This window comes from Lithobates pipiens, unplaced genomic scaffold (genome assembly GCF_037356315.1).
Source record: "Lithobates pipiens isolate NorthernLeopardFrog02 unplaced genomic scaffold, aLitPip1_a1.2 Scaffold_16, whole genome shotgun sequence".
Lineage (NCBI taxonomy): Eukaryota > Metazoa > Chordata > Amphibia > Anura > Ranidae > Lithobates > Lithobates pipiens.
Window position 1 is genome coordinate 596,351,610 of NW_027507748.1, and position 13,341 is coordinate 596,364,950.

Genomic DNA, 13,341 nt, shown 5'->3' on the forward strand with positions numbered 1-13,341 from the left:
GCTCAGATGCAGTGAAGATCCGCTTGAAGTTGGAAGCCGATTGGCACAGCGGCAGCAGATTCTGTGTGCACCAGTTTTAGTAAATTTCCCTCCACTGTTTCTCTGTGCAGGTGGCCATCTTGGTGGAGGCTAGATTTTGCTCAAGTTAAATGTGTCCCGTTGTTGACTAATAATCTTTATACTGATAGAGGCATATTCAAAAAGCAGCAGGAGAGTGCCGGACAGCTCAGATCTACAGAATGTATGAAGTAGAAATAGGAACGTTTTTGTACTGAAGGTTCTCCAGTTCAGCTTCCTCTGCAGCGCAAAGCAGTGATATCACCAAATCTCAATTTAGATCTTCTGGGGCTCTCAGTTGGAGGCAGCAGCATGTTAGATCTCACTGCAGATCTAAGACTATAGGACCAAAGGCATAGAAGTTGCAGCACAGAAAGCGCACTGCTATTTTTAAGGTAGATTTGTTTAGGACACTACTTAGGCACAATTAAAGCGGTAGTGAATCACACCTATTTTTTTTTCTATTAAACCCTGCAAGGTAAAGGCATAATGTGCTAGTGTGCATCTTGCATATGCATGCATACTTACCTTAGATTGAAGCCCTCTAGCGGCGCCCTCTCACAGCTTATAGACGCTTCCGTCTTCAGACGGTCTTCCTTCCTTGTTCGTGTCCTCCGGCCGTCTGATTGGCTGTGCCGCAGTGAAGTTATTCATTCATGCACGCGAGAGTCACGGACCACGGCACACGTATACCTTCCCTTCAGAGCGCATGTGCCGGTGGTGGCAAGCAGTGTGAATATCTCCTAAACTGTGCAGATTACGGAGATATTCACTGTACCTACAGGTAAGCCTTATTATAGGCTTACTTGTAGGTACAAGTGAAAAATAAGAGTTTACTTCCAATTTAAAATTTCTAGATATTCCCTATAAGACAGGAAGTCTTCACTATTTGAATTCCGGTTCATAATAAACACCAAAAATCTCTTTTTATTTAGTTTTTTGCAGTTAAATTGATTATAAACCAAAATACTTGCTTCTATTTACCACAGGTTGATCCCCAGGGTAAGTGGGCCATTCTTAATGTAGGAGGGACCGATATTTCTGTGCAAGATGCCTTTTCTCAATTCCTTGCAGATTCACATCATCAGGTTCGCCTGCTCGCTGCTCAGTCTACAAACAGGTAACAAAACTCTTTTGAATATAATTTAATGTGAGTTAGAGAAGCAGAACCAGCACTTGTGACGAACGCAGGTATCAGATTCCTGCCCTCCTCACTAACTCGTGACAAGGACTGGCCAATCTCACACTGCACTGTCACAATGCCACTCTGAGCTGCACCCAGCACAAAGATTTTTCAGCTTGCGGGACCACAATCTAGGTACCGGCAGCCTGAGAGCGATTGTCACTGGGGTTAATTAAGCAATTAACCCTCTAACTGCCACCACCTCCTTGGACCGAGCAGGAGGGGCTTGTAATTTTAGCAATACCATTTTAGAATAATTATCTGTAACACACACTGTCACCACGGACAGGTATGTAGGCTTTATCCTATGCAGTAGCACTCTTTAAGAGGCAGGTTCTCGGTTAGCTTGCATTAATAGCTTAAGGACAAGGTTAACACTTTCCAAAATAAGGTTTTAAGAATAAAAAAGGTCAAAATTGGTGCAAATAAAATATTTACAGAAAAAAGGCGTTTCAAAGAAATAAAGACAATATACAGCAACAGAGTAATAAGACAGAGTGAAAATGAATACTTGCGCAATGTCTTGGGTTGAACAGAGATCAGTGGATAAGCCAAGGGTTAATCGGTTCTCAAACTTGGCAGATGTTTCTAGTAAAAGAGAACTGACAAACTGTCCTGGCATCTCTTTACTTTGGGATCAAAGGGGCGTTGACAGATGCCAATGACAAATCGTCTGGTCATCTCATTGAGGGGTTGGTTGCTGGGCGGTCTCTACATTCATGACCATGTCTCAGGTACAATTTGTGATAAATATTCATATCTGCATCTCTACTGTTTACAGTCTGCTCACATCCATATTATGGTCCAGCGTGACATTTGCTTCAAAACAAATATAAACATGGCAGGTTTCCAATGTCTATTTTACCTTGGAGGAATAAGGGGTACCATTTGTTTCCCATATGATCTGGCATTGGGATGTTTCAGCTTGAAACGTTACAAATTATCTGAGGAAACTAAATATGTCCATATTATTGCTTTGCTATTATTAATTTGGAAGTTATAAAACATGCTTAAGTTTCAGAACTATACTAAACTGTCTGCGCTCTATGTGGATTGAGGTATTTACGAAAGGTATCTGTTGGTTCTCTGGATTGAGAGGGTGAAAGTTTTATTAGGGGTTCCAGCCTTAAATTGTAGATTGGGTAATGGAAAAGTGTGTGTGTCTGATCATTGGACTGATAAGGTCCTGGCCTTAGTCACCAGTTTGTGTATTGGATAACTGAAAGTAAAAGATGGGGGGGACAAGGTCATTGCGGTGTGCCCTTCACAAGACAACATGGCAGAGGTGAGCTGAGACATGACAAAATGGCTGCTGTTAGCCTGGTACGCATGACTGTTACAGCACTGTTTACCAGAAAATAATAATTGCTAATATTGTACAGTTATCATTGAATTAGATGGTTACATATCATCATCTAATTCATCTGTCATTTCTAGACTATTTCAAGACACAAGATCTCAAGCACTTCCCCTGAAGTTGCAGAAGGTGGGATTTGAAAATGTTTACATGAAGGTGCAAGAAGGCATGAGTTACTTGGTAATAATACACCTATCTTTCATTTTTCTTGCTGCTTTTTTTCATAAGAAATACTGTTTTTCATAATTCTGTTCTAGAGAACCCCAATGAGCAAGGAGAAGTTAGAAACCCTGTTGGATTTTTATTGGTATCTGTGCTCCTTCAATGGCTCGATTTGTCCTGGTTACCATTGTCACTGTGACTAAGAGTTAAAAATGTTAAATTGTCTTCAGAAAAACAGTAGAGGAGTAATTTTCCTACTAGGAAGCTTTTCCAGTCAGAACTGTGTAAGGGGATTTTTTTCACTTTAGAAAAATGTCCTCTCTGTTCCTGTTGTGCCTACCATAATAAAGGTAAAGCTCTCAAATGGGCCCTCAGTGGCAAAAAAAACCTTTAAAGCCAAAAAAGTTTTTTCTTATAATTAAATTGTTACTAACCCCACAAAAGTAAAATCTGTATATGCAGTAAAGCATACTTTTTATACTCGCATTGGAACGGGTCAATCCTCAGCATTGTGTAAAAAGGCTTGTTTGATCCTGTCTTATTTGGTGGTCCTCCGCTTCCACTGCCCCAATCCATCTCTTGATAGTATAGAGGCTAGGGGACAAGATGCACATGCTCAATTTGGTGTGTATTGTTAGTGAGTTTTTTTTTCTTGGGGGGGGGGGGGGGGGGAGGTGCACGTGATCAGCATAGGGGCCAATTAGCAGTCATGCAGCCTCATAGGACAATCAGGGGAGAATCAAAACTCCTCCTACAAGCTTTAACCAGACACTGATAGAAGTCACAAGACTGCTATATACTGTCGATGAGGAAAGACATTTAGCAGTTTTTATATTTACTAAAATAATTACATTTCCTTGCCCTGTGTACTGTGGGAGACCAGACATATTGAATGCAGGCTCCTGGGTTTAGTAACACTTTAAGTATACTAAAGATGAAAGGGATGATTTGCCTATAATATGTGTTTATTAAAGAATAAGTGCACTTGAAAAAGTTGCACTGGCTTCTGTCGAAGGGGCATGAATAAAAGATGTCTGCTGATTGGCACCCAATGGCAGAGGGCGCTGACCGGTATGTTCTGGGGGGGGGGGGGGGGGCGTATCCCTCTCTTACAATAGAATATCATAGCAGGGGAGATCGCTGTACTAACATCAGCTTCTCCTGAGCTCTTGCCTTTTCGGCAATCAGCCCTTTGGGTTGAACGAAAAAAATGTACTAGTGTGTATCAGGCTTAACCTACCCCTCCACCTCTCCAGCATACTTAGCTCGGTTCACCTGCTGTGGTTCCGCTGTTAGTTTACGTCCACGCCGCAAGTCTTCAATGTCCTGGCTGCCCTTGCACATTGGTACACAAAAGAATTCTACTGGGCTGTGTCTAAAGGTCAGAAATATCAGACAGTCTCATAGAAGCCTATGGGGCTGTAATGCTGAGGAGAGGCTAAGACTGTGAAGACTTGCACTGCTGGATGTCAACAAACAGCAGAACCCTGGTCAGTGGATTGAAGTAAGTATACATCTGTGAAAGGGGGCAGGGTGGGTTATCTCAGGGGAAGGGGGCAAAAAAGGATAGGTGCATTTTTTTGGAAAGTGCACCCATGCTTTTAAATATTTTTATTTACCTCATGCTTTTTCTGTTCTTCGTTTCCTGTAGTCCCACAGTAATCCGGATCCAGAGGAGCTTTCAGATGAGAAGTATAATAGAAACTCTACATTGCTGATGCTGGTTTCAGTGATTCTTCTGTCCAGTCCTGTATGTGAGAAGCAGGCGCTATTTGCTATTTGTCAATCGGTGAAAGAGAATGGTCTTGATCCTGCACTCGTCAAAAAGGTTAGTTCCTACAAATTCTTAGTCTCTATTTATAAATTTTTTGTTCAATACATTTTTCTTTAAAAGATTAATACAGCTTACAATGAAACAACAGTATGTGGCTACCATGTGAATAATTCAGTAAATGTATGGAGCCTCTGGGCATGAACTAAACTCAGGAAAATATGAGTCATGAAAGTTGAAATATACAACTAATGCCATACAGCAGACATTATCCAGTTTAACACACCCATATACCAAGGGATTATATTCAAGGAGCAACACTGTAGGGTAGAACATACTTTATAAACAGAGGAAAAGTTTTTTAGGCCAGTACTGTTGCGCAAAAGAGGGGGGTTGTGCCACATCCAATATTAGAAGGAAGAAAGAAAAATCCCCTAGGTGGTGGACTTTTAAGGCACAAATGTCATCAAAAAAGGTATAGATAACATATATAAGTAAAAGAAAAATAAAACCGCGCTGAAAACCTCAAAAAAAGGGGAAACAATTCCTCTTTCTTGTTTTATCGTGCTAGGGGAAGATTATCAAGCAAAAAAAAATGTGAATATCCCCCAAAAAATGTATCTTAGACATAAATACAAATAATCCAAAAATTACAAATGAATGTTTCACAGAATATAAGGCTGCTGCTCCACAGTGGGATACACACACATAAATATAGATAGAAAAAAGAACAAAAGAGCTGCGCCAAATAATATATAAATCAAAAAAATATATAAAAAACAATTTATGAAGAAAAGTCCATGAAAACTTTGTTATCCAAGAAAGGAAAACTATCGCACCACAGTGAATTCCACACTTCCTTATCGCTATAGTGTCCCACCACCAACAAAACAGTGCGCTTACCAGATGGTAAAAGCACAAGGAGCGTTTAAAGTACCAAGTCACCGGCAGCTCCTCGCTTCCACCGAACACTTTATCTTTAATCCCTCAGGAACGAACGATCCATACACTGTAGTCGCTCCACAATCTCATAAGTAACCCAGGTACACGTTCGTAATATAAAAAGAAAAGAAGCCTCCCATAGTGTAAAAAACTTCAATGCTTGTTTAATAGAAATACACTTACATAAAAACGAATGTTTTTTCACATGTAAAATCAAGCCGGCCAGAAAAAACGAGAGCCCGTCCTCCTCTCGTAACACATGGTGACATCACAGCGTGCCCTCCCATACGCGTTTCGTCATACGTGACGTTTTCAAAGGGGAATGGAGAGGACGGGCTCTCGTTTTTTCCGGCCGGCTTGATTTTACATGTGAAAAAACGTTCGTTTTTATGTAAGTGTATTTCTATTAATTAAACAAGCATTGAAGTTTTTTACACTATGGGAGGCTTATTTTCTTTTTATATTACGAACGTGTACCTGGGTTACTTATGAGATTGTGGAGCGACTACAGTGTATGGATCGTTCGTTCCTGAGGGATTAAAGATAAAGTGTTCGGTGGAAGCGAGGAGCTGCCATGACTTGGTACTTTAAACGCTCCTTGTGCTTTTACCATCTGGTAAGCGCACTGTTTTGTCGGTGGTGGGACACTATAGCGATAAGGAAGTGTGGAATCACTGTGGTGCAATCGTTTTCCTTTCTTGGATAACATAAAGTTTTCATGGACTTTTCTTCATAAATTGTTTTTTATATTTTTTTTGATTTATATAATATTTGGCGCAGCTCTTTTGTTCTTTTTTCTATCTTTTTTCTAACATATATAAGTAACTATAAAGTATTTATTTAGAAAAATGACCAAAAAAATACACATGAAAAAGCATAACATTTTAGAACACCTATTGAAGCTATTACACCATTGTACATAAAAATCTACAATGCGTTTATTAGGTTTCTCACACTCGGAGTCTATAATTTCCTCCTTCAAGGGTAAGAGCAGGGAGAAACCATAGTTAGATGTTCAAGAGGTGTATGTTGAACACTTCAATAGTAAGAACTTTGAAAACATGTACAGTGGTACAGGTGGCGCTCAGATTTTCACCCCAGGGGTCCCCGGTGGCGTGAACATGCACAGATGGTTAATAATTTACAGCTATCATCAATGCTGGGAGGCCTGCCGTAGACCCAAAACGTCAAACCCCCCTCCTCCTCCACCCAGGGGAGGGTAATAAGCATCTGAAAGGCAGGGAGAAACTGGGGGCACACTGGGGTCGGAAAAAAGAAAAGCCCTGTTATTGGCTTATTGCCTGTACCAGACGATTAGAGCAACATGGAACCTCAACTCTAAACACGCGTTGATCTTTATTGCGGCCACTCGTCTTGTTATCTAGCCATAAATGAAGAGGATGTCCAATATTTCTCCTCTTCATTTATGGCTGGATGACAAGACAAGCGGTCGCAATAAAGAAGGTGTGGTGTTATAGATTTTATATATAGTCCCACGACCAGAGGGATCTTATAAGGAATCATTTGGAACATAAACAGCAGCTGGGTAAAATGTTCATCTTCACAACACTGATCCTCCCCAACCATGAGTGTGCTAGCCGGGTCCATTTCTGTAGGTCTGAGCGGATCAAATTTAGTAATGGGATAAAGTTTACGTGGAATACTGATGAGGAATATACAAAGGTATTTTAGTGAATGGGGTTTCCAACTGAAGGAAAAGGATGGTTTTTGTGTGGGACCAAGATGTTTAATATTTCTGATTTGGAGAGGTTGCTTTTAAAGTTGGATATGGAACCTTTCAGATGTTTATACTGAAATATTAAAACAGTATTATATTTATGGAATTATGCAAAAATCTGTGGTTAAGGAGATTTTCAAATTTTTCCACAAATCAAAGAAATTCAAATTAGTTTATCCATGCTAGTTTAAAGACCAGAATGAATACATCAATGTGCAAAAATATATATATTTATTAACTAAAAATTCAGTGTGAAATAATATTTGATAATTGGCGATGATACAAAAAGTATATAATTTCAAATATATGGATGATACAGATAATGAGAAATTTTACCACAAGCTCTTGTTACAAAATACCATGTCTACATTTCATGACGCTTTAGTAAATAGCTTTTCCTTGGCTTTAAAGACTTATGAAAACAAACTAGGTGTTGAAATTAACACATGTGATTTCTTCTCAAAACAAAGACCTTTTTTACAGTATATGGAAAATTTTGTTAACCATATACAAACTTGGTAATTTAACCAAGACTTAGTTTAAGTATAAATTTAGAATTAATTTATTTTTAAACATGTATCACGGCAAAACCATTGTACAGACTTTGGTATTCGCTTTTGGAGAGACATACAAAAATGTGTATTTCTCTTAATATTTGAAATAAAATTATATCATACTGCAGGTAGAAATATCACAATTCCAAATTGCTATGCCATATATTTAAATGGTTTTGTTTTGTATATGCTAAAACAATTCAATTACCAAAGGGTAAAAATAAAAGATGAATACTTTACCAGAGATTAGGATTATTTTGTTTTGATAGATATTGGCTGGGTGTCCCAAAGGATATCTTTTACCCTCATTCCGGCATCTCTCCGCTCTGTTTTTCTCCTCTCGCCTCTCTATCTCCAGCTCTCTTCAGCTATGTGTATCACACCCTATATTCCCCCCTAGGAGTGGGTGTGGAACTGCCTTTAACATCCTAAGTGACGTCAAACACATGTAATTTCCTGCCCAAAAATCTATAGGGGCAATAAGGAACCTTTATTCACAATGGCCAATAGGTGGCAATGTATAGAAAATTGACTTTTATTGAATTCCGGAATAACTTTTTGACTTAAGCTTAGAAAAAGAGCATAAAATATCAAGAACTGTCTCTTAAGTGTCAAACTTTCCAGTCTTTTGTCTCTACTCATGAAATATATGGGTTTGAGAACATATACTCTACACTAATTGCCTTTTCTTTTAAATTCCTTGAGTTAATGGGGTACTCAAAAACTTTGTGTTATTTCAGGAGAATTCTTACTCCCAGAAACTCCGTACATTTAACATTTTCATAATGTTACAATAATTCTCTATTCACTATAATATCTAAACAACTATATCCATGATTAATATTCAACAATAGATGAATGAATATAAATACATTTATATATTGTGGTGTGATTAGCTTTGGGGATCACCTTTTCTTGAAATGAAAGTCAGCGTACAGGCAGTTTCTTTAAAATCTGGCGGGTTGCAAAGTCATAAAAATAAACAAAACCGTAAAACAAATCCTTGCCATCCGGCGCTAAACTAAACCATACACTGCTCTCTATACAATGTGGGGCTGGTCCCCGTTGCCCACAAAACAAGAGGTAAAGCAAACTTTCGTTTTCAATCCAAACAGGGCTCCTTTCTCTGATTCCCTTCTGGGTCTTAGGCCAGAGCACTGCTGTGCTCACTTCCTGGTCATTTAACCACTTTCAGACCGGACCATTTTGCTGGTAAATGACCAGAGGTCTTTTTACACTTTGGCACTGCGCTGCTTTAACTGGTAATTGCGCGGTCATGCAATGTTGTACCCAAACAAAATTTGCGTCCTTTTCTTCCCACAAATAGAGCTTTCTTTTGATGGTATTTGATTGCCTCTGCGATTTTTATTTTTTGCGATATAAACGTAAAAAGACCGCAAATTTTGAAAAAAAATGATATTTTCTACTTTTTGTTATTAGAAAAATCCAATAAACTCAATTTTAGTCATACATTTAGGCCAAAATGTATTCAGCCACATGTCTTTGGTAAAAAAAAAGTCAATAATTGTATATTTATTGGTTTGCGCAAAAGTTGTCACATCTACAATCTAAGGTACGTTTTCTGGAATTTACGCAGCTTTTAGTTTACGACTGCCTATCTCATTTCTTGAGGTGCTAAAATGACAGGGCAGTACAAAACCCCCCCAAATGACCCCATTTTGGAAAGTAGACCCCCTAAGGAAATTGATAAGAGGCATGTTGAGCCCATTGAATATTTTATTTTTTTGCCTCAAGCGATTGAATAATGACAAAAAAAAAATTTTTTTTTTTTTTTTACACAAAGTTGTCACTAAATGATATATTGCTCACACATGCTATGGGCGTATGTGAAATGACACCCCAAAATAAATTCTGCTGCTTCTCCTGAGTACGGGGATACCACATATGTGGGACTTTTTGGGAGCCTAGCCGCGTACAGGGCCCCGAAAACCAAGCACCGCCTTCAGGCTTTCTAAGGGCGTAAATTTTTGATTTCACGCCTCACTACCTATTACAGTTTTGAAGGCCATAAAATGCCAAGATGGCACAAAACCCCCACAAATGACCCCATTTTAGAAAGTAGACACCCCAAGCTATTTGCTGAGAGGCATGTTGAGTCCATGGAATATTTTATATTTTGCCACAAGTTGCGGGAAAATTACAAACTTTTTTTTTTTTTTTTTTTTTTTCACAAAGTTGTCACTAAATGATATATTGCTCATGCATGCCATGGGCATATGTGAAATGACACCCCAAAATAAATTCTGCTGCTTCTCCTGAGTACGGGGATACCACATATGTGGGACTTTTTGGGAGCCTAGCCGCGTACGGGGCCCCGAAAACCAAGCACCGCCTTCAGGCTTTCTAAGGGCGTAATTTTTTGAGTTCACTTCTCACTACCTATTACAGTTTTGAAGGCCATAAAATGCCAAGATGGCACAAAACCCCCACAAATGACCCCATTTTAGAAAGTAGACACCCCAAGCTATTTGCTGAGAGGCATGTTGAGTCCATGGAATATTTTATATTTTGCCACAAGTTGCGGGAAAATTACAAACTTTTTTTTTTTTTCACAAAGTTGTCACTAAATGATATATTGCTCACGCATGCCATGGGCATATGTGAAATGACACCCCAAAATAAATTCTGCTGCTTCTCCTGAGTACGGGGATACCACATATGTGGGACTTTTTGGGAGCCTAGCCGCGTACGGGGCCCCAAAAACCAAGCACCGCCTTCAGGCTTTCTAAGGGCGTTACAGTTTTGAAGGCCATAAAATGCCAAGATGGCACAAACCCCCCCCCCCAAATGACCCCATTTTAGAAAGTAGACACCCCTAAATTTAGGGGTACACTAGTGAGACTAGGTAATAAATGGCGGGTGCCCTGAAACTATAAAAAAATAACTAACCAACCAGCGTCACCTGTAACAGTTATATGGTGATCACTGGTGAAAGGGTTAACTAGGGGGCAATCAGGGGGCTTTATGCGGTAGTATATGGGGGTCCCTGGCGCTATAAAAAGCTGCGGCGAACCTAAATACCTACCTGCCTAACTAGCGTCACCTGTGACACTAATACAGCGATCAGAAAAACGATCGCTTATTAGGCTGGGTTCACACTGGAGCGATGCGGGAACGCCACGAATGCGCGGCGGGTTCCCGCATCGCATGCCTCCCGGCGACAGTTCACACTGCCCTATGCGAACTGCTGGGAGTGTCAGTGAAATGTTAATGACACCCCCAGATCAGTTCGCATATCGCAGTGCGATCTGCAAACTTGGATCGCATGGTGTGAACACCCATGCGATCCGATTCTGCTGCGGACCAAAAAAAGGGTCCCGTGCGAGTTTGCGGCGGGTGCGGCGGGTGCGACACGAATTCAGCCATACTATCTGTATAGCTGAACTCGAATCGCACAGAGATCGGATGTGATTTGCACTGCAGTGCGGTGCGAATCACATCCGTTCTCATAAACCGCTGCAATGTGAACCCAGCCTTAGTGACACTGGCGACGGGGGGTGATCACGGGGTTAAACCTTTATTGGGGGGGTTAGGGGGGTACCTTAGAACTAAAGGGGGCTAACCCTAACTGCCCTAACAGTTATTAGTCACAAATGACACCTGCCGGGTGATCAGGGGGTTAAACCTTTATTAGGTAATAAATGGCGGGTGCCCTGAAACTATAAAAAAATAACTAACCAACCAGCGTCACCTGTAACAGTTATATGGTGATCACTGGTGAAAGGGTTAACTAGGGGGCAATCAGGGGGCTTTATGCGGTAGTATATGGGGGTCCCTAGCGCTATAAAAAGCTGCGGCGAACCTAAATACCTACCTGCCTAACTAGCGTCACCTGTGACACTAATACGGCGATCAGAAAAATGATCGCTTATTAGGCTGGGTTCACACTGGAGCGATGCGGAAACGCCGCGAATCCGCGGCGGGTTCCCGCATCGCATGCCTCCCGGCGGCAGTTCACACTGCCCTATGCGAACTGCTGGGAGTGTCAGTGAAATGTTACTGACACCCCCAGATCAGTTCGCATATCGCAGTGCGATCTGCAAACTCGGATCGCATGGTGTGAACACCCATGCGATCCGATTCTGCTGCGGGCCAAAAAAAGGGTCCCGTGCGAATTTGCGGCGGGTGCGGCGGGTGTGGCGGGTGCGGCGGGTGCGGCGAATGGCTGAACTCGAATCGCACAGAGATCGGATGTGATTTGCACTGCAGTGCGGTGCGAATCACATTCGTTCTCATAAACCGCTGCAATGTGAACCCAGCCTTAGTGACACTGGCGACGGGGGGTGATCACGGGGTTAAACCTTTATTGGGGGGGTTAGGGGGGTACATTAGAACTAAAGGGGGCTAACCCTAACTGCCCTAACAGTTATTACAGTCACAAATGACACCAATGCAAAAAAAAAAAAAAAAAAAAAAAAAATGACATTGGTGTCACTGTGACTGGGGGGGCAGGGGTAATTGGGGGGGTGATCGGGGGGTAAAGGGGGGGTGTGAGTGTGCCTGGCATGTTCTACTGTGTGTGGGATGTGTTGGTGCAACTCACTGATCCGCTCTCCTCCGTGTCGGAACGAAAAATACCGACACGGAGGAGAGAATACATCACTTCCTCTCCTGTGTTTACATTACAGGAGAGGAAGTGATGTCACCGGGGATTTCCATTCGTCGGGAGCGATCGCGAGGGGGTGGCCATGAATGAATGGCCGTCCCCTCGTCCGGGATCGCTCCCGAACGAAAACCGACCGCCGCAGGCACCGGGCGGGGGCCCGATCGGGCCCCCGACCCGCGGGAGGCAAATCACGTACATGTACGTGCTTATGCCTGCCCGTGCCATTCTGCCGACGTACATCGGCGTGCGGCGGTCGGCAAGTGGTTAAAGTCTAACTGAGCATGAACTCAAGGGGACCAGAAGACCCGGACCGGAACCAAACCTGCCACAGAGGCTGGGAAAATCCAGGCCAGATTCCGGTTCAGTCTGACAATAGAACAAATGCGAGGTGAAATATACCGTTAATTGATGACCTCACCTCGCATACCGTCACAATATAAAATATATAAAGATGCACAGACCAAAATATGTTTCCTTGTTCAGTTAATTATGCCTGTAATTACTCCAATATAATTTACTAATATATTTGAAGAATTATTGCTAATATAATTGCTTATGCAGTTAAAATTGCAATACATTTTAGGTACAGCTTGTTTTGAAAAATAAGTTTTGAATGAGTCCCGTTCTCTTCTCTCATTTAAATGAGAGATTTATAAATAAATAGGTCAGCTCATTTGAAATATGAGTCTCTAGTCTAAACACTGCCTTCTCATCTTTTCTGGCTGACAGAAATAGTATTTACGATCTGAGAGAACTTAAAATAAGACACTTAAAACCTTCTTGTGAGGGTTTCTTAGTTTTAAAGACAATGAACTTAAGTAATCCCAATAGTTCTGACAAACCGAACGTCACAAAGGCCGACCTCAAGTTCGGGAGGGCAACAATAGGCCCTTGAATGTAAAATAAGGTGTCGTCTGCGTATGCCGCATATTTGTGTTCTATGGCTCCCA

At 41.3% G+C, this 13,341-nt stretch overlaps 1 protein-coding gene across 1 annotated transcript in view; it reads left to right on the forward strand.

Moving 5' to 3' along the window:
- Positions 1–13,341, forward strand: part of ATM (ATM serine/threonine kinase) — a 299,675-nt gene that overhangs the window by 86,795 nt on the left and 199,539 nt on the right. Inside the window, exons 22-24 of the mRNA XM_077483959.1 lie at positions 1,047–1,177; positions 2,678–2,777; positions 4,411–4,587. Coding sequence (XP_077340085.1) covers positions 1,047–1,177; positions 2,678–2,777; positions 4,411–4,587 — 408 coding nt within the window. The remainder of the gene's footprint in view (positions 1–1,046; positions 1,178–2,677; positions 2,778–4,410; positions 4,588–13,341) is intronic.